Genomic DNA, 21,202 nt, shown 5'->3' on the forward strand with positions numbered 1-21,202 from the left:
CTAACCAGCCCAACCTTCCCACTTTTTGGTTACTCTATACATGAGTATTCATCTACAGATTGCCAGTCATTCTTCTTCCATTTCTTGTTCTTATCCTCTCCTGTCCTAAAAGTTGTCATGCTTCATCTTGGAGCATGTTTAATGCTGGAAGCTTTTTCCCAAAGGCAGTTGTGAAGCATATGCTTTCACAAAGGACATGGGTGGGAGGACCTCACACTTAGATTACTAAACATTTATTTAAGCTCAAGCCAAGCTAATGCATATAATCAATTTTTCCTTACCAAAAAGTGCTAAATTTGCCTTTTAAATATAGAAATACAGCTTTTATTTAACAAAGTTAAACTCTATGTGTAGTTGTAAGTAGGTTATTTTAATATATATAATGTTGCTAATTGCTGACAAGGCCATAGACCCAGATTGTAAATGTTCTTGGAGTTTCCAGATGTGCAGCTAGAGAAAATAATCTTTAAAAAATACTGAATCTAGTTGGAATAATGCATAATGTCATTTTGCACTTATTTTGATCTTTCTTTGTCCATTTGCTTCAAATATCTGGCCCACAGTGAGTATGAAAATGGATATAGTTTTTAAACACCCCTCTCTTTTCTGTTACTTTTGAATTTAATTTTAGTATATGTAGGAATAGCTAATAGCAACATGTATTATTTCTGATCATCTGCAGTTTTCTGTAATTAATTGGATCTGGCTGACTTATTTTGGGAGTTGTAAATGTTTTTAATTTTTTCAGGCCATGTAGACTGCTGTCATTTTTTATTTTATCCTGAAAACTTTGCAATGTTATATTTTTTTATATTTTTGCTAATTTGTTCATGTTTAGCATGCTAGTGATTACTCTTACTCACTTCCTTTTTTTCTTTAATAGATGTTAATGAATGTGAGGTGTTTCCTGGAGTCTGTACAAATGGGCAGTGTGTCAATACCTTGGGATCATTTGTTTGCCAGTGCCCTAATGGAATGACTTTAGATGCTTCTGGACGGACTTGTCTTGGTAGGTGTTAATTCCATGTACAGGTGAAGAGCAGATCTATGCAGTGACCATTGGTTGCACTGTGTGTTTTCTAACAAGAAAGGACAATTATTTTTGCCCATTTTTCAAATTGAATTCGTCAGGGACATGAACTTAGTTCACCTGGAATTAGGAACAGGTCCCAATGGTAGTAGCTAAAGCCCATCACCATCTGCTAGCTGATGAATAGCTGTGATTTAGTTCCAGATTGTTCATCTGACAAATCCCTACAGATCATGCATGTTCTTAGCACTCTTCATTTGCAGCCCCCCTTTCCACAAAGGCTGGAATAGTGGAGGCTGCACCATTGTGGGCTGGGGCTTGGCCACACCATGCACCTTGATGCAGTGTGCAACAGAATATCCAAGTTTTGTATGCTGTCCACCCAAAGCACCGTTGTCCATTATGACAATAATGCCCAAGGTTTGCCTCTGAACAAGACATAGCTCGTAGTAACTAAAAGGCCTTATATAAGAATGGCGAGCTGGAATGTTTAAAATCCTTTTCTGATCCAAAATTATGTCAAGTGTTGAACACCATTTTTCAGAGTGGTGCTTTAAACTTACTTCAACTCTTAATTTCTGAGTTTAGCATTAATATTTTGCTGTTAGGAATTATGCAGTGAGCCTGGTATGTTCCTCCGAGTCCACAAAAACACAGAGCGAGCCGTCCTGTGAAGGGCTTTTGAAAAAAACAATTCCTCTGCAGTGAAGTAAATTTTCTCTTTCTTTCTCAACATGTTGTTAAATTGCCCAACAGACATCCGCTTGGAGAGCTGCTACCAGCGGCACGAGGACGAGCAGTGCACGGCGCAGATCCCCGGGCGGCACCGCATGGACGCCTGCTGCTGCTCCGTGGGGGCAGCCTGGGGCTACGAGTGCGAGGAGTGTCCGCTCAGGGGAACGCCCGAGTTTGACGCTCTTTGCCCAAGGGGTCCTGGCTTCTCTACGAAGATAGAAATAAGTGGGAAGCCTTTCTCTAAAGGTATGTCATCCATTTGGGGTTGATGCTGGCAAATCCTGATGGCTTCTGTTTTTACTCTTCTATCAGACAACTCCTCTGGGTTTGAAAATTCTGGTAATAGGCACTCCACTCCCCTAAGGCACGTTTGAGATCCAGTTAGATTTCATGGCAACTGAAGTCCAAATAAAATACAAGAGAATTTAGTTTGTGATAGAGAGCGTTAAATACCATATAATACTGCAGGCTCAAAACACAGAATTTGTGTCACTAGAGAGGTTAAATGATGCCTGACTTTGCCTCCTGGCATCTCATAGTACGAGAACCAGAACAATCTGGGCAGTCAGCTTTGAATGTATTGAAGGAGCAATCCGTACTTGTGAAGGGTGCAATAACTTTAATTCTAATGTGAAACAACAAAGAAATGGTGAATAATTTTGGGAATTTCTTGTGAAACTACTTGGAGAAGTAGAGGAAATGGCTTCCACGATGATGGCTCAAATCAGAAAATTTTATTTACAGTAAACCTAGTTGTGTTATGACTCTTGTTGGTAAACTTCCAGCATTAAATGAAAATCACACAGTGACACCCCAGCATCATGTGCTGAAAGCTGTCTTTCCAGGATTACCACTGAGGTTAAGCTGGACAATGTCAGAAGCTAGCCAAAAACTAAACATTATGAAGTCTGAAATGAGGGGAATATATATATATATATGAATGACAGTTGCTGTTGTTTGTTTCAGCCTTGTTTTATAAACAGTTACTAAGCCATTAATTAGCCATAAAGAAAGTGACATGTGCTTTTACTTATGTTCATTATGTTTTCTGTGACTCATGGAAGTCACATTTTTTTCTCAGAAATTAGAAGACAGAATGCTTCTTTTGAAAGCTGTCTTTGCCTTCATCCTTTGTCCGCTGACATCTTCCTGAGCTGCAGATCAGATCCTGCAGGACAAAGGGGAGACTGATATTATTCTGTAGCAGAAAGTGTTCTTGGAAATTCCAGCACAGAGTATCTGTCTACACTATTGGTTAAGGGGAAGTCAGTATCAGTTTATGTACTGTGGTCTAATTTTCCCACAAGGAAGGGTCACTGCCATGAAAAAGGATGAGCTCTGATGTCAGCATTGCTCTTGTGTGCACTGTTTTTGTATGCAATGGTAATATATGTCCACACTATCTCCTTTTCAGACATCAATGAATGCAAAATGTTCCCCAGCCTTTGTACCCATGGAAAATGCAGAAATACCATTGGCAGTTTTAAGTGTAGATGTGACAGTGGATTTGCCCTTGATTCTGAAGAGAGGAACTGCACAGGTAAACTGCATGGATGTGTCTGTCATAGCTGTGAATTGAAAAGGGAAAACTGAACTCCTTTGGGAACCCTGTGAGTGTGTTTTGTCTTACAGATATCGATGAATGCCGCATCTCTCCTGATCTTTGTGGCCAAGGCATCTGTGTCAATACTCCTGGAGACTTCGAGTGTGAATGTTTTGAAGGCTATGAAAGTGGATTTATGATGATGAAAAACTGCATGGGTATGTTTTTACAGACCTTAGATATACAATAGTATGCTATGCATGGTTTCTTTGGGTTTTTTTTTAAGGTTTGATTGTGCTTGGGTTTAAGTCTGTCTCATTTTGTGAGCCTTATTAAAGCTAACTTTGAATGTGATATTGCTGCTTCTACAAGTTGCCAAAGCATATATAAGCAAGGGACAGGATTTTAGGACATTAAATTTATCCCCACAATCCCCATCTTGCTGAGTGGGACACCATCCTGAACTTTGAAGTTAAGGTAAATTAAAATTTAGAAGAAGTCTTTTGAATTTATTTTCTTTTTCTAAGTGCATTATGGTGCAAGGGATGACTGGCTCTAGGACAGGCTGCAGGGTGGATCAGGCTGTGATGGGTGAGGGGCTGTGGGGAGGGATGTGCTGGCCCTGCACAGATGTGCCTCCTTTGTCCCCACAGACATCGACGAGTGTCAGCGCAATCCCCTCCTCTGCCGAGGTGGCACCTGCATCAACACAGAGGGAAGTTTTCGGTGTGATTGCCCTCCAGGCCATCAGATATCACCAAATATCTCTGCATGTGTAGGTGAGACACGCAGGCAAAATCAAGATTGTGCACAGCATTTTGTACCTCTCTTGTGCTGTGCATTTGCAGTGTTTACTTTAGTACCATTTTCAGGATGAAAACGAGTTCCTCTTTTTCTTTTGCACCAGATATTAATGAATGTGAGCTGAGCAGCAACCTGTGCCGCAATGGCCGTTGTGTCAACCTGATTGGAAAGTATCAGTGTGCCTGCAACCCTGGCTATCAGTCCACACAAGACAAGCTATACTGCATTGGTAAGGACAAAATCTGCACAGGAGCTCTAGCAAACAGGGAAGATAAAACACACAGAGTTGTTTCAGTTTAGTAGATATATTAAGTAATTTTTAACCATGAATGAAAAAATCTATTACAGTTTGTTGAAATAGTATGCAAAATCTCCAAAACATCTGTTTTTGAGAGAATTGAATGAAGTTATGGCAGTGCTGCGCTTAGCTGAGTAACAGATTATTTTCTCTAGTAAATCAATCATGATGCATAAAATCACATACTAATTTTAGCGCCCCAAGACTTCTGACTTCGATGATTAAGAGGGAGTAACTTGTTAGATTAGTTATATATTTAATTAAAAGTCATCATTCCTGCTGGACTATGAAATAAAATCATGAGGTTCAGTTGCATACATACATACTGTGCCATGGAAAAAATCCACTGGCTTTAATTTTGCCAAGTAATTTTTTACCTTGAATCTTACAAAAACTATGTTGCCCTCATGATCCTGTGGTAACTCAGTGCTATTTCTATATGTGGAAGGAGAAGCACAGAAGTTTTTGTATATGAAGTCTTTCCATCCCTGATTTGCCTGAATCCTTCCCAGTGCCTACCTTTGCAAACACTTGAATGTCAGTGTGCAAACACCAAATGTAGATTCTGGATTGATGATGTACTGGAAAGCTGACTCTAATTATGTCCTTGAAATGTGCTTTAAAGCAAAAGTAATTGTGGGTTTTAACTGTTATTTTCTCCTTTTTAGATATTGATGAGTGCCAAATAATGAATGGTGGCTGTGAGGACTTCTGTACAAACTCAGAGGGCAGCTATGAATGCAGCTGTAAACAAGGCTTTGCCCTCATGCCGGACCACAGGACATGCACTGGTAAGGGAGATTTTGGGAACTTTTCTGCTTAAAGGGCTTATTTCAATAGCTCAAAAATGAACCTTCTTTTAAGGTTAAAGCTATTGTAACAAATACACTATTAAAAATATAAAATAAATGGAAAGTGAAGCTCTTTTTCTGAAGTAAATATTTCAAAAGTATCAGAATTGGGCAACTGCAAAAAGAAGTGCTTTGAAGAGAATTGGTTGCTGATAATTTCAGAAAGTGTACAAGTTGATTCTGATTTTAATAACAAAAATCTCTAATTTTTTCAGTAGGAGATAAATTTTCCCCCTTAAGGTATTGTAGTAGATCCAAATCTAAAACAGGTTGAAGACCATTAACAAAATTATCATGAACAGAAGCCAAGATGCTGTGCATGTGTATTGTATGGTTATGTTGGGGAGAGGATAGACAGAGATGCTAGAAAAGAAGCTGATTGCTCTGTTCTGTTGTTTTGTCGTATCTGCTGTTAAGCAAACAAGCAAATTCCTATTTTTAATTCTTTGTTTAGTCAAGTGCAAGTATGCTGCATTAATTCAGAGCTAAATGACTTGCAGGGAAATTGAAGTCTGAATAGTAGGAATCTTTCTTAGGAAACAGGTCTGTTGCACTCTTAGAAGAGTTTGTGAGAAAATGTTCAGAGCTCTGTTACGGCCGGCTGTTCTCCTTTGGGAGTCTGGAAGTCATAATCCCAGGAAGTGAATTGTACTTGGTGATTTCCACATAGGTTACTGGAAAGATAATTTTCTCTTACTTCTTGCCTCACAGGCACTGGCCTGATGAGGCATGTGAATATTTGCCAGCTGTTTGCCAATTCCATCCAAGAGCTCCTTGAAGAGCATGTGAATTATAACAGGATTAATCCCTTGGAATAGAATTGCCTTTATAGTTGAACAAATGGAGAGTTTTCGATACTGGATTATTAGAGTGCTCACATTTAGAATTTGTAAATATTTATGGACCTTGAACCAGGGTCTCAATTACCCTGAGGCCACTCACTACCATTCCAGAAGATAAAAGAGCCCTAAAGCACAGCAAAATGTGGTTTTCCCCCACATTGGGGCTTGCTCTGTCAGAAAGATGTAAAGTAGCCAGACTTCAGCAAGTATCAGACCCTCATTCAAAGAAAGAATTCAACTAGAAGAAGTGCGGATTTGATTGACCCTGAAAACCTAAAATATTTAGATTAGAAGTAGTTTGCTTTAGCTCAAGTGTCTAGAAAAGGCAAGCTTTTACAAAAACTTGCCCAAACATTGGTGTTTGGGGCACTTTAATGCAAAAATAAAACCGGTTGATCGAAGCTGTGCCTCAGCCAGAATCTAAACCCAGTGAGAGAATCAGAGTGACATGAGAGTGAAGGGAGGAGGGAGGGGAGCAGAGTCTCTGAGCCACTTTTCTGTGTTCATCTTCTTCATTTGACTTGGACCAAATGACCCAAATGTCACTTGAACAGTCTTTGGGATCTCAAATCTGATGGCTAGAAACAGTTCTGTCTTTACTCCCCCTTACCTTTGCCACACAAACACATCTCTAAACCCAAAACCAGAACAGATCATTTACAGCACCTTCCTGCATATTAAACTAAAAACCTTGGAATAGGATACTATCATCTTTCTGTTCTCAAAGTCAAAATGCAAGCAGCTCCCTTTGCTGTGGGGAGGGGATGGATTCTCTGTGGTTTGTCCACATGTTAACCTGACCCTGAACACGTCCATTGAAGTTGGTAGTCAGATCTTACTTCATTTGTGAATTTCTACATATCTATTTCTACATATAGAAATTGACTCTGAAAAACAGAATTTCCTTCACAGACCAGCTGTAATAACTATTAGCTGTTCATTTTCATACTATCTTCTAATAAGGACTTGAGTGCAATAGCCACATATAAAAGGTTTAAATAGCAGAAACACCAGAGAACTTTGGATGTCAAGTCAAATCTAAGAAAATATCCAGAGATGTGAGGGGTCACCTTCACTACCCTATTAGTATTGAAAACACTGCTTCCTTCTCTTGAAAAGGTGTTATTTACATATGTAAACATCTGGTGAGTATTCAAAATCCACATACTAAAGTTTTGCCTCTGCCCAAACTAAGAAGAAGAAAAATAATTTGTAACTTTGCTTTCATGGCACTAAATACCTGGTTTTACACTGTTAGATTACAAGATAAAATAGGACTGTGACCTTCAATTGTGAAACACCTATTTTCAGTTTTCAGTTTTCTCTGTGTGTGAACATGTCTTTTATCTTTAACATCACACAAAGCTGGAAGCCATCACAGAATATATTTGCTGATAATTGACCTGGTAAGAATGCTCTGCAGTTCAGTAGTAGGTCATGTTTGAATTGGTGAGGTTATGCATAAATAATCAGCTCAATTAGGAGAAACAACAGGTTCTTTGTCAGCTGATTTTCCCCCAACTGTGAAATCGGTACAGTGGCAGGTTGGTAAATAAAGTTCTTTATTTCTGTCATTATTATTCCCATTTCTAGAGCTTAAATTTGCATGTTAATTTAAATTCCATTCCAAATGAACATTTTCAGGCTAATGTCCATGTCAACATTATTTGCTTGTTAAGATAAACAGGGACTGGTCAGCCTTCTTCCTTGCGGAAGTTGTGTATCCACACAAGCACTAGCTGCTAGAAATACAGCAGAATAATGAACATTATATTTTAAATTAATGTGAGTTCATTTTCTGCAGCTGCATAATTACTGCAATCCACAATAGACTGCTCTGATAATGAGTTACACCCTTTCTCTTGGAGAAGATTCCTGAATCTTGTCCTTTTTGTGCTGATTTTTTTCCCATGGTATCACTAGGCAGAGATTCTGATTTTTGCTCTTGCTGGTCTGTGTTGGTGCTGACACAGGAAGATTCTAGGGATTTTTGCAACAAACACTAATATAACACCAAGGGCTCTGAAAGATACCAGAACTTAGCATGATTGCCTTAATATAATAAAGGATCTGCTTCTGCAGCTTGGCTCCAATCAGTGATGGCAATTTTATCAGTTATCAATTGAGAAAACAACTTTGCATCCTAGAGAATGTAACTATATGGCTGGCCTGGGCAGTCAGCTGAAATACTAAATAAGACCATAAAAATCTCTTAGAAATAAATGTTTGTACTGTAATTATTCCCATCATTCCCATCATGAGTTGAACTGTTTCCAGTTTGTCACCACCTTTGAGATCTGTAGAGGTACTTGCATGTATGATAGCTTTTTTAAGATCTGTATAGTTTGATATTTTTGTTGCTGAATTTGACTTCAGAGCTTCCATTGATTTCAACAATGATGGCTTGCATCCAAGAATGCCCAATTATATGTGGCCTTGTGGTGTGACAAAGGTTCTGTTGGAGCTCTTTTCTCTGAAGGAAAAGTTGGTTCCTGTTCCTCCCACTTGAGTCAGAAGGGAATGTTTTGCCACTGACTTTAGGTGAAGACAAGGAACTTACTCATCAGGACAATTTTGCAATGTACTGCTCAGTTATTTACAAGGATTCAATCTTCACCATGTTTATCAGAGCATTAAAATGCTTACTTGCCATGATGATGGCTCATTACACTGGATAAAGGTAACATATTTTAATTTGATTTTCCCCTGTAGATATTGATGAGTGTGAAGACAATCCTAACATCTGTGATGGAGGCCAGTGTACAAACATCCCAGGAGAGTACAGGTGTCTTTGCTATGATGGATTCATGGCATCTGAAGACATGAAGACTTGCATAGGTAAGTGCAAGTACATATATTCCAATTTGCATTAAACACTGAAAAAATATTTATTAAGGCACTCTTTCCAAATAGACTGACAATGATATTTGAAGAGTATTGCTCTTATTTCCTAGTTTTGGTCACCTGACCACAGAACCAGCCCTATTGCACAAGTGCAAATGTAATCTGGGTATCCCTGGAGATTGGGGTGCAAAGATGATCTGGAGCATTGCAGCTTTGGGTCCTCTTCCAGTGAAGATTTTATGCAACTTAGATAAAAGAGTGCCTGCAGAAAGGAAGTAGGTGATCCTGTGGAAAATTTCTAGCAAGATAAATCACCAGTGCTGATTTAAACTTGTCTCAGACAAAACTTTGTGGAAGTGCTGTACCTTGGTACAACAGAGTTGTGAAACAGCATATCTCCAAAACCATATTTTCACATTTTAATTTAAAATCTTGAGTGTATTTCGAGAGAAATGTCTGACAAAACTAGACAATGCATGCATGCATACATATAAATATGTACAGACACATATATGTAGGAATTATCAATAATCACAGTCATTCTTTGGATATTGTACTGCAACTTAGTGTCTGTTTTTACAAAAAGCTGGCATTAAAGGTATGTTAATGCAGATATGGTAATTAAGAGTTACCCCAGATCTCAAAATGTATGCTTGTATGCTAAGTAAGGAATACCTACTATAAACAGCTTTTTCTTTGCATATCTACACCTGTGTTTGTAACAGAATTAATATCTAAAGAGATTTTTCCAGTTACTTTCTAAGACTTGTATTTAATAAATCTTAATTCTTGGGGGTTTTTAGATGTTAATGAGTGTGATCTGCATCCAAACATCTGTCTGAGTGGAACCTGTGAGAATACAAAAGGCTCATTTATCTGTCACTGTGATATGGGATATTCAGGCAAGAAAGGCACAACTGGTTGCACAGGTAAGTTGTAAAGCTTAATTATTAATTTTTACTTAAACTCATGAGTCTGCTTTTCTGGTGTTTAGAACCTCCTCTCACTGTGCTTCTTTTCACTTATTTTACCTCTCATCTGAATTTGCTGAGCTTGTGTTCTGCTAAACTTCATTGGTACAGCATTCAGCCTGATGCTGCTTCTGCTGAAATGAGTGGAGCGAGGATTGGGATCAAAACTGAGCGTGTTACTGCACAGTTGTTCATCTGAGAACAGAAAATGCCATTCTCTGTAACTTGACAAACTCCTGAGGACCTCAGTGCATTTGGATTAGTTAATTGTATACTATGCAAGCAAATAACACGTATCTGTTCAAAGTATTATTTGGCAAACACAGATGGTTTGAAATATATGCTAAAATATATTTTCAGTTTTTGCAAAGTGTCGACAATACAGTTACACAACTACATTCTATCAGCTGAATCAGAATTTGCTTTATTTCATGATTTGCCAGCAAACAGAAATGAGATTCAAATATACAGGCTCTGAGGGCATGATATTAATAATCCAAGTGCTGGTGTCTCAAGCCAAGGTGTTGAGAGTCTTAGACTTTGCCCAAATATGAATGCAAACATATGTTTAATATAATTTTTAATGTAGACTTAGGGTAAACACATTTCTGGCAATGTCTTTGAGACACACTTTTATTCTTAGTCTGCACTTATTGTACAGATTTAATAATACATTTTTTTAAGTGCCCCAAATATATGAAGCTGGTTTTTTACAGCTCTCACAGAAAAGTCTGAGCTGGAGTTCTATTTTGCATATTGGGCTATGGATGAATAATTGTGCATTAGTAACAGCTGCCTTTGACTTACATATGAACTGATCTAAATCCAAGAAATCCCTAATTGTACTCTTTAGACCAACATTTCAGTGTTCTTTGTTTCTGTGCTAAATGATATGAAGATTTTCAGAACTCTGGACCTGAACACCCTCACACTGATCAGTCACACATGGTGCAGCTGTCAGTCCCAGCCTAAGGAGCAGGCTGGGAAGATGAAGCAGTGAGTTGAAGGCAAAAGACAGAGAAAGGCCATGGAGGCAGGGGAGGAATCTGAGGTATGGCTTCTGGAGAAGTGCCTGGAAATAGCCACCATTCTGGCATCATGTGATTCAAGGTAGTGGCAAATGGCCCAAGCAATATTTTTTTGTTAAAGGAGACACCAGGAAATCCCTCTGCCCTGGTCCCAGCCAAGCCCTGACCTGTGGATGGACATGGTCATGAAGGCTCTTGCCACCTCCTTACACATTTTTAACCTTTCCTGCTGCTTTTGTCTGCATGCCAGTATTTCAGAAAGTTTGGCACTCACAAGGAAAAACAGCAGAACACCTTAATTCCAACAGATACTATGGAAGGGCTCAGTAATTTGAAAGAGCCCCATGGTCTAAGATGAAAAGGTGAAGTATCAGTTATGCTGATACAGCTGAAATGGGATCATACTCAAATAATGAATTTTTAAAAATTATTTAAATAAGAAAGCAGGAAGCAGAGTAGGAAATTTCTAGATTGATTTAATAATGAAAAAACTGTGGATACAGATCCCATAGTGATTACATTGTGCAGGTTCTCACATTCTGTTTTTTAAAATGTCTGATTTGCTGCTGGAGAACTTTGAATTCCCCATTTCTTGTTTGCACAGTATTAGAGCAGAGTTGAAGTTCCCAGGCTCAGGTACTTCAGACCATGAGAGCCTTGTTCAGTATCTCCTTGGGAAGGACCTTGCCAACAGCATTTTGACTCCAGAATTCAGTTCTTGTCTTACAGACAGATCAAAAGCATCCACAGTTTTTAGGAATTCCCATGGAAAAAAAAGTTACAAAAACACGTACAGCACTTTGAATGGGAGATCCTCTGTTTCTGAGAACAACTAAATCAAGTCCTTGGGTTCCATTCCAGTTTTGTCTAAATATTTCAGCTCCTTGTCATTACTGAGTGATTTCATTTTAACAAATAAACTTGTTTTTCCCCCCCAATCAGTATTAACAGTATTCAGAATCCACCCACTGACTTACATTCCCATCCCACACAGATGTTAGTTGCCCAGTTCTCCCTTCTCCTTGGTTCTCAGTAAGAATGTGAACAGAGTTTAGTAACAAAAATATGATTTTTAAAATGCTATGCAAAAATACAGGTTGTAGATGCAGGTTTCCAACATCAAGTGCTGTGAATGGTTTAATTTCCATTCACAAGGCAAACTGTGATAATCCAGGCTAAGAACAGTTCCTTTTAGATTTTCCTAGGCCGGCAGTGGTATGCAGGCACTAGAGGAGATTGCTGTGTTTTCCCCTATCTCAGTTCCAGATCACCCAGCTTTATGGCAAATATCTTGTCTCTGCTTTTTCTGTCTATAAAGTATACACGTGCTTGTGCAGAAATGAAGCCCTGCTTTGGAATTTGGGTTTTTGTGATTCATCACCACTCTGAATTACTGCCTGTAAATCTGCAGTATTTCACTGTTGATGTAGAGACTTAAACTTGCTCTGGTATTTTCAAATAGAGAAACAAATTCTTCTCTGACTCTCTCCCATCCATCCTTGCAGTTATGGCTGTGTGCAGAGCCCCCCTGGTTGTTCCTGGTGGAGGGGCGCTTGCACATGCTTGGGGTGCTCTTCACAGAGTCAAACTGAAAGAGGTGAACTTGGCAGTAATGTCCCAACATAGCCAACAGATCAAAAATAAATATGTTACAAGTCAGCTGGATTTCTCCACAGCAGGCTCAGGGAGTTGGAAGGCTGAGACCAGGCTCTGATTGCAATGCTGTTGCCATGTGAGGAAGGCTAGTGGAAGTTGCTCAGCTGCAGCCTTGGTGTGGAGAGTTTGGTGTGGAGCATCTTCCAGTGATGATGGCATTAGTGGGTACAGGAAGAGTGAGTGCACCCTGCATACCTGCATGGCTGACAGGAACTTGCATCTAGAGAGGTCAGACATCTGAGACAGGGAAAGGAAGAGGTGAGCTTGTCATTTGCCCTCAGAAATAGAGCCGTAGTATTTTGTGACTTGTATAATGTACTCTCCTCTCGATTATTAGTGGCTTCTGGCCATTAATAACACATTGTGTTTCAGGCTTGATGGCACAAGAGAGTTCTGGTACCAGAGAAGCGTGTGTTTGCCATCATGAATCTGGGAGCTGGCTGTGTCAGGCCAAGTACCAGAGGATGATAATGAAATCCTGCCCACCAAGGGGGGTATTACAGGAGGAGTGTACTGGCAGTAGGCATCTGTCCAGCAATAACACGCTGTGCCTCAGTGTGCTGATGATGTAAGGATGGATAGCAGGCAAGAGCTGAACTGTCCCCTATGAAACTCCAAGAGTACAGTATGCTGAATGAAATCTGAGAGCCATTCCAAAAGAGAAAACAATTTTACATATAGGAAGATCAGAATAGGGAAATATTTCCATATATTTTTCAACTAGTATGAGTGCTATTGAAATTCAGAAGTTGAAATTCACAGTCTTTCCCACTAAAAAGCCTTCTTTTTCCTACCTGATTACATGGGCAGCAACCCAGGAGGAGGAAATGCCTTGTGACTTCCACCAGACGCTGGCCCTTGGGGAGCTGGGCCCAGGCTCGACATGCCAGTGAAACGTCAGTGCAGTAAAATGCACAGATATGCAGAGACTGCCAAAAAAATGTAAAAGTCAGAAAATGCTTAAGGGATTTGCATAATTCCTGACAAACAGTACTGATTTATAGGTGGAGTCTGAATTAAATTTGCAGTTTGCTAAGGATTCCTATAGACCACTGAAGCCCAATGAAACCTAATAGAAAACAGTACCCAGGGTACCTAGAGGATTTCATGCCCAGTGATGAACATGTGAATTTTCTTCAGTTAATGTACACTCTTATTCTGTTCAAATACAAAGGAATGTTTCTAGAGTATAGGTGAGGAAACAGTGACTTATTCCCATGCTCCTCTCTGGCCAACTTCAGTGATCCACTTCCAGAGTGGGTAAGGGTGTGTTGTGCAGATATTGGCTAGCAGTTTCTTTACTTTGGTTGCCACATTTTGCAAGCATAGTGCAAAGAGTGACAGGTATATATGATGTGTATTTTTGCTGCACACATGTTGAGAGCCCTAAAAATTTGTGCCACTGTGATTAATGGGAGAGACACTTCATTAATTGCCAAAGGCTCAAGAGAAAAAATATTTGTCCAAAGAAGAGAACTGAAGGAGCCAACAAAACAGGGTGACTGACAGGTTTTTTTCCCCAGAGTGCTTAGGATTGTTATGATGTCAGACCTGCATATTATTTATTGTGCGTATTCTCATCTGTTGTAGGCAGACAACTCTCTTAGTAGAAATGGGAGTTGTGCAATTGCAAAGCTGAGAACATGTGTGCAGCAGCACTGGGGCACAGTGGGACTGGCTGAGGATGCAGTGTCAGTCTCCGGCTGGAATGTCTTTATTTGCCTTGGCTTGTCACGGACTCGTGCTGGAGGCAGAAGGAGAAGGTTGATATAAATCAGTGACTCACTCCTTTACTCTGTAGTGAAAATCCCCATGAAGTCAGTGGGAATAGGCCATCATTGTGTGAAACCCTGACTTCAGTAGTGTCCTCGTGGGTGCTCTTTGGGTCATGATACCTTTACTCAGACCGAGTAATGCCTTTGTCTTCAGACAATTAAATGGAGCTAGCTGGAGTATTTGAAGAGTATAGTACTGTTTGTACTGCCATGCAGACAGAACAGGCTGGACTCGGGCTTTTATTAAAGATATTGAGTTAATTTTTCCCTTACAGAGATCAACTTCTCCTTTCTGTTTCATTCTGTGAAGCCATAATTCAATACTTATGGCAACATAAATCCATATTAAGCTCCAGTATAAGAAGGCATAAATTCCACTGATTTCAGTGCACTCTTTACACAGAACCATGTTTGGTCTGAGATCTCTTTTGCCTTGAAAATAATGGCAATGTAATAAATGTAGACTTACAACTTAGCTGTGCAATGAAAGGAAAGAATTGAGATTATAGCAAAACAACATCTGAGTAAAACACAGGGGAAAAGAAGTAAAATCTGGGATGAAGCCAGTGATTGTATTTTATATGCCTCAATCAGCTTTCATTTAAGTATCTGAAAAAACTTTCCACATCATGGAAATAAGCCATGCAATGTGCCTTTAAAGGTAGATGGTGTTAGAGAATACAATTTGCATTCCTTATTTGATCCTTACCCAGGCAAAAAAGCATGGAAATCTCTTGAAAATTTTTACTGGAGAAAAGCTTTTTTCTATTCAAAGCAAGTGGAATGACATTTCAATGGCTGATGCCTGAGAAGGTTGATCCCATTATAAATACCTGTATTTAGGTATAGATTTATACTTGCAGCTTTCATTCCAAGGAAGATTCTAAGCTTTTTAGAGTGTGTGTCAAACAGCTGATGGGGAACAAGTGTCCACTGCAGGGGCCCCAGTGTTGTGGTGCTGCTGTTCTGCTGGGAGGTACTGGGGGGGTTCTCAGGTACAGTGGGTCAGTGCGTGGTGGGATGGAGCCCACAGTCACTTTATGGAGAGTGGAAAATTTGGCTTGACTTTTCTTAAATCTGAGCCTGAGCATGACTTCATTGTGGTGTAGCTGTTGCATGCAAGTTTCTGTTTGTGTTTGCTGGTGGTTTAAAAAAATTCTTGGCAGAAACCTCTCTACGGGTGATGGGGTTTTTTTGTGTTTTGTTGTGCTCTGCAGGGTATAAGGAAGCTTGTGATTGTATGTTTCAAAGCACCAAATAATTAAATACAGTGGAGTCTTAATGTGAGCAGTGGTTTAACAGTTTGGAGTTTAAAATCATGTAAAGGTTAAAATATAGAGTGTTTGCCTCAGCTTTTTTATGTCAGTGTATACTGTAGCTGACCTCTCTAAATTCCTTCCAGTCTTTCCCTAAGCCAAAATGAGTTGCATTTTTTTCAGGCCACCCTTAAGATTTTTTGACAGACGCAAGTTTCCTGTTTAGTGTGATGTTATCTTCATGAGTTTCTGCACATGCTAAAGGCAAAACTGCTCTGAGATTATTTGCTCCTGACCCTTTTTTTAAGTTTTAAGAAGTAAGTGTCCATTTGCATGTTTTCAGGCCTGGAGTTAACATTCATTAATGGTAGATTCCAGCTGCCAGATTTAGATTCATATCTAGATGTCAGCATTCAGATTATGGGAATGCTCATGTCTGGGGTTTTGAGTCAAAGCAATGCCTCTCTTAGAAAGAGACTCAGAAAAGCAAGATTGGACTAAATTCCACTTCAACAGACTAAAAAAACTCCAAAACATTAAAAACCAACCCACCAAAAAAAAAACCAATACAAAACAAAACCAACCCCAAACAAACAAAGCAAAACAAAAAGCCCAAAAACCAAATCACAAAAAACCCCCCAAAATCTCAACAACAAAAAACCCCATCAAGAACAAAACTCACCAAACAAACACCCTGTCCCTCCCAGCCAGCAGTCATTTTGGGTGTTTTCTGGCCTTGAGTATTTAATTTTAGGATAATAGGCAGATGTTGTCTGCTTTTTGAAGTCATGTATTGCCTTTGTGAAAAGGCAAAATATGTGTACAGGGCATAGTGAAATGACACAGCCTTTTGTGAAGTGTAAACAGAAAAACCTAAGAAAGTGTTGTAAAGGAAATAGTTAAGGTGATACCTGGTCACTTTCTGCCTTAGCTCCACAATTTCACCATCTTTAAAGAGCTAATTGTTTGCAGGTAAAATCATAGGGAAATTCAAGTCTGTGATTTTGGGGCTGGAAATCCCAAAGGTTGTTACATATTTGATGGCTGATGCCTTTCTTGAGAAGGGTCTGAGCTGGGTTTCTGTCTGTGGAATAATATAGAGTTGTGAGCTTGTTTTCCCTTTCCATCAGCTGTTTTACAGAGGGAGATGATTTGGCTTACAGCAACATCAAAGACACCTGGGAGGGCTGAAAAATGGGTATCAGTTTTGAGTGGTTTGATGTAGACCCTAGGTAGATTACATCCTTCATGGAGGTAAAGTGCAGTTCAATAGGGCAGTTACAGAAAATACTGTAAAATCCAAAGCTCAGATAGGCAAGAAAATTTCTGCCAGTTTTGTTTCAGTTACCAGTAGTAATTTCTGAAAACTTCACCTTTTAGTTTATACATTCTTCAACTACTTATATGGAGCATTAATAATGCTTAGTGAGAAGAGGAGGAAGAATGGAGTTCAGTTTGGGTTTTGCAGTCTATACATTTTGACATTACGAGAGAATGCCCAAAAATGAAAATAAGGTGAAAATAGCAAGTACTGAAATAGAATGTGCTGGCATGACCATGTATGTTGAAGATTGGATGACTTGCTGCCTGGTGTCTCCAAGGATGCTGACTTCTTCCCACTGAGCTCCTAAAAACTGCCTGCCTGATGAGCTCCTCAGCTGTCGTGGTAAATACACTGGTACAGCTGTCCCCAACCTTGCACACAGCCTCTGGCCAAGCAGAACCTGCTTCCTTCCCTGCCTGGGGCAATCCTAGGGGCAGCTAGCTGGTGGTGCCTGGCTGGAGTTCATCAGCATCTGTGCAGATACCTGGGGGCTGTGGGAGTGCTGCATTCCAGGAGTCCCTGGGCAGCAGAGTTTCCTTTGACACTTTTTAGCAAACTCTGCAATGTGGAGCCACCAATGTAGTCCCTCTCTGCAGACTCTGCCCATCTCTGCAGGATGGGCACTCTGGGAAGGCTGTTTCCTGAGGTACTGCCTTCCTTCTCAAATATACTTTGGAAGGAGCTGCAGCAGCACTGCTTTATGTGCCTACCAGAAGAACAGGTAGTGGGGCAGCATGTTTAAATGTGCTAGTGCTCCTTTTTCCTTTCCTTTCCTTTGTTGTGATTTCACCTTCAGCTTCCTTTTTAAATGCCATGTTGTAAAAAATGCAGGCTTGCTTTCATGTTCACATTGCCTTTCTTGAGAAATTCTAGTTATCTGGATATGAGAAAATGTGTTCCATGAGCTGCTCAAACATCTCTGTTTACAGACATCAATGAATGTGAAATTGGAGCCCATAACTGTGACAGACACGCCATATGTACAAACACAGCAGGAAGCTTCAAATGTAGCTGCAGCCCTGGCTGGATTGGAGATGGTATCAAGTGCACAGGTGAGAGTCTTAGCATTTGTATTTATTTGTAAGGCCAGACCACAATGGGGCTCTAGCAATTCTGAAAAAAGTAATACTACACCTATAAAATGAGAAGGCAAATGGTTATTGAACGTGTTAGGTGGATTTGACATGATTTGTTGGAGGACAAGTCCTCCACCATGGTATCTGTGAAATCAGCCTTATCTCCTGTTTGGTTTATGAAATGATGAGAGCAGACTGAACCATGGAGACAGATGCTTTGTGCTTGAGGGCAGCTGATGGGAGGCAGTGAGGGGTCTCCTGGTGCTCCCCTTAAAACAAGGTACAGGCCTTAGTGCTGAGTTCCCTGGAGCTTCCTCAGTCACAGTTACCTTGTCAAACTTCTTTGATGGGCTGCAAATAAGCTGTTCCCCACTTTTCAGTCAGATGGCCAGACATATGTATGGGTTTTATTATGGAAGATTATTTAAAGTAGAGCTTCTGTGTGCCTATTTAAACTTTGTATTCATGTATGGGTTTTTTACTAATTTTTTCCCCTTTTTTATTACTTTAAAGATCTGGATGAGTGCTCCAATGGAACCCACATGTGCAGCCCACATGCTGACTGCAAGAACACGATGGGCTCTTACCGCTGCCTGTGTAAAGAGGGTTACACTGGGGATGGTTTCACTTGTACAGGTGAGCTCAGGAGAGCAGAGGATGAGCTCCATGCAACTTAAGTTAGTCTGTGATCCAATACACAAAACCAGCTTTTAAACATTTGAAATTTTCATTAATGTCATCATTAATTGTCTTCTCCTTCACCTAGGTTGCCATAGCTTAAAAGAAATATTATATATCATACATAGTCTAGTGACACACTCAGTCACTTTTTTTCCCTTGATAAAATGCAATTTTTATTGAGCTTTTCTTGTTAGTTTAAATGAGTGTCAAAATTATTAAAACAATGCTTGATTACATAATTTGGCTAGTTAGTAAACTAGTCCATTGGCTACTCACCTTAATACTTAAATAATAAGGCATATGCATCAAAATTACTTCACAAAATTGCCTAAAAATGTTTTTCCTTTCCACAAGTGAGTGTGTGATGTCTGTCTGCTTTGCTCCATCATCCTGAGAGCTGCTGTCAGGATGCAGTGCTGGCATGTAGAATGAAGGAAGTAGCTGCTTCTGAAACCTCATTTTATAAACTGTAAATGAGATTATAAAATTTTGCTAGAGAGATGTTTCCCACCCACACTTCAGTCTTCTGCTTTGAAGAGCAGATTAGCTCATGTGTGCTTAGTCATGAGGAGCCCTGCTCTTGCACTGAGGATTGCAGTGTGGCTGGGGATGTTGCTGCTTGGAGCAGAGCCATGTGACAGAGCTGGTGGGCCAGCTTTTCAGCTGGTGCAAATCAGCAGCACTCTATCAGCTGCAGCAGGTTTTTAGAGCATCTGAGAATCTGGATTATCAGGTTTAAGGCTGGGTTTGAATAATTCCAAATTCTAAGCAGACCTTGGAATTCTGTTTAATTCTCTCAATGTTATTTCATCTTGAATCTGATTCAGCTTCCTCAGTGGCCTTCCTAACCCAGTGCTCTTTGTTAATTTCCTGTATGATGATTTCCAGGAGTCTGTAAGCTACACCCTTCAGATGGAGTGCTTACAGAACTCTGCATTCAGTAGAACTTTTCTTCTATTTGGACACTTTATTGTTTGTGAATTCAAGAGGTGTCTGGGACTCAAGCTAGAGCACTCGAATGCTCTGTAAGGCCTCTGCCAAAGTGTGCAGGGTGCAGCATTCTCCCTGGTAGGTGATTTTTGATTTACTAGCCACAGACTTTTCAAAACTCATGCTGCCAGCCAGACTCTGTTGCAATAAGGGGGTGTTTTGGTGATGTGTAACATTTCAGCTCAAGAGTAAGGGCCATGATCTATCCAAAGGTGAGTGGAGTCCAGTAGGAAGGCTGTTTCTCTCATCAGCTGGTAACCTGCAGTTCAGTTTTGATGAAGTTCTTTTTGTCAGTGTTTTGATGTTTGGCATGGAGAACTGCCTATTACCCTATGTTTGCTCACTGCATAGTAAACCTCTTTTTTTTACCAATTACTGCCTCTAGGCTTTGCTGTAAGAGAAACAATAGCTATAATAAATTTCATGTGCTCATTCTGAGTCTAAATTTGACCCTGTGACTGCCTCCAATTGTTATTAACTGGAGCTACTATAAGAGTCTCCCAAAGATTTTCCTTCTGATTAGAAGCTGTATTTGCAGCAGGTCAGGAATATACAGAGCTGTTACATGTACACATTGCTAGATTGCAGTTTCTTCTGCATGTGTTCAGATAAAATAATTAAAATGCTTGGAGCGCTGAATGCTTCAGCTCAAATGTTGGTGAGAAAAGCATCTTTACTGCTAACTTGCAATATCCCTTCCTTTTACAGACCTCGATGAATGCTCAGAAAACCTGAATCTCTGTGAAAATGGGCAGTGCCTCAATGCCCCTGGAGGGTATCGCTGTGAATGTGATATGGGATTTTTGCCAAGTGTAGATGGGAAAGCATGTGAAGGTAATTCTTTGTAAGCTTTGAACAACGCTCAACAGATTCTGCCTTAATACTGTTTTATGTTCCAATTTTTTACAGTTGTTTGCTGTTGTGGTTGTATTGAGAACTGCATGAATTTTTTTAATAGTATTTGCTTTTTTGCACTTCATACATTTATTATGGACCTGTAGATGTTCATCTACCTGCTGTATATAAAGAGAACAGCTTTTCAAAGCCTATCTTATGATACATTATTTTGAGGTCCTATTGGTGATCCAAATGGCATTGATAGCTGCCATTTCTTCTTGATCATTGATGCCCAGATCTTCATTTTATTCAAAACAATTAAACAGAAAAAGTTGTTAGTTCTCATTGGTATGTCTGAAGCTGAAAAGCAGTGATTTGGTAACAATGCAATGCATATGCTTTGAGGGCTTCTGTGAGGTGCAGAATCAGAGTGTGAAGCCTTGCAGAAAGTCTGTATGGCTACACCAAAAAAAAAAATCCTCTATGACTATTTGTTCAATTTCAAAATGAGCTGTTAACAGTTTACAGCTCATTCATAAGAGCTTTGCATATGCAAAGATTCAAAACAATCAAATAATAAACATGTTACCAATGTGATTAAGGTCAAATATTCGATTTGAAATCCTCATTTGTTATAAAGCTAATGAGTTAAGTCAGTCAA

At 39.7% G+C, this 21,202-nt stretch overlaps 1 protein-coding gene across 4 annotated transcripts in view; it reads left to right on the top strand.

Moving 5' to 3' along the window:
- The window catches only part of FBN1 (fibrillin 1), a 144,560-nt gene that overhangs the window by 89,864 nt on the left and 33,494 nt on the right, over window positions 1-21,202 (top strand). For 3 of the 4 annotated variants that reach the window (XR_011681475.1, XM_071441490.1, XM_071441492.1), the window contains exons 24-35: window positions 884-1,009; window positions 1,787-2,011; window positions 3,180-3,305; window positions 3,398-3,526; window positions 3,962-4,087; window positions 4,216-4,341; window positions 5,079-5,201; window positions 8,816-8,941; window positions 9,751-9,876; window positions 17,887-18,009; window positions 18,547-18,669; window positions 20,413-20,538. Coding sequence is in view for 3 of the 4 variants with exons in the window: in XM_071441490.1 (XP_071297591.1) it covers window positions 884-1,009; window positions 1,787-2,011; window positions 3,180-3,305; window positions 3,398-3,526; window positions 3,962-4,087; window positions 4,216-4,341; window positions 5,079-5,201; window positions 8,816-8,941; window positions 9,751-9,876; window positions 17,887-18,009; window positions 18,547-18,669; window positions 20,413-20,538 (1,605 nt within the window). In the remaining variant the exon portion in view is untranslated. Of the gene's footprint in view, window positions 1-883; window positions 1,010-1,786; window positions 2,012-3,179; window positions 3,306-3,397; window positions 3,527-3,961; window positions 4,088-4,215; window positions 4,342-5,078; window positions 5,202-8,815; window positions 8,942-9,750; window positions 9,877-17,886; window positions 18,010-18,546; window positions 18,670-20,412; window positions 20,539-21,202 lie in introns of those variants that run through there. The other variant, XM_071441493.1, reaches the window with a different exon arrangement.

The sequence above is a fragment of the Agelaius tricolor genome, unplaced genomic scaffold, assembly GCF_023055355.1.
Source record: "Agelaius tricolor isolate 1412-34295 unplaced genomic scaffold, bAgeTri1.0.p SCAF_16, whole genome shotgun sequence".
Taxonomy (NCBI): domain Eukaryota; kingdom Metazoa; phylum Chordata; class Aves; order Passeriformes; family Icteridae; genus Agelaius; species Agelaius tricolor.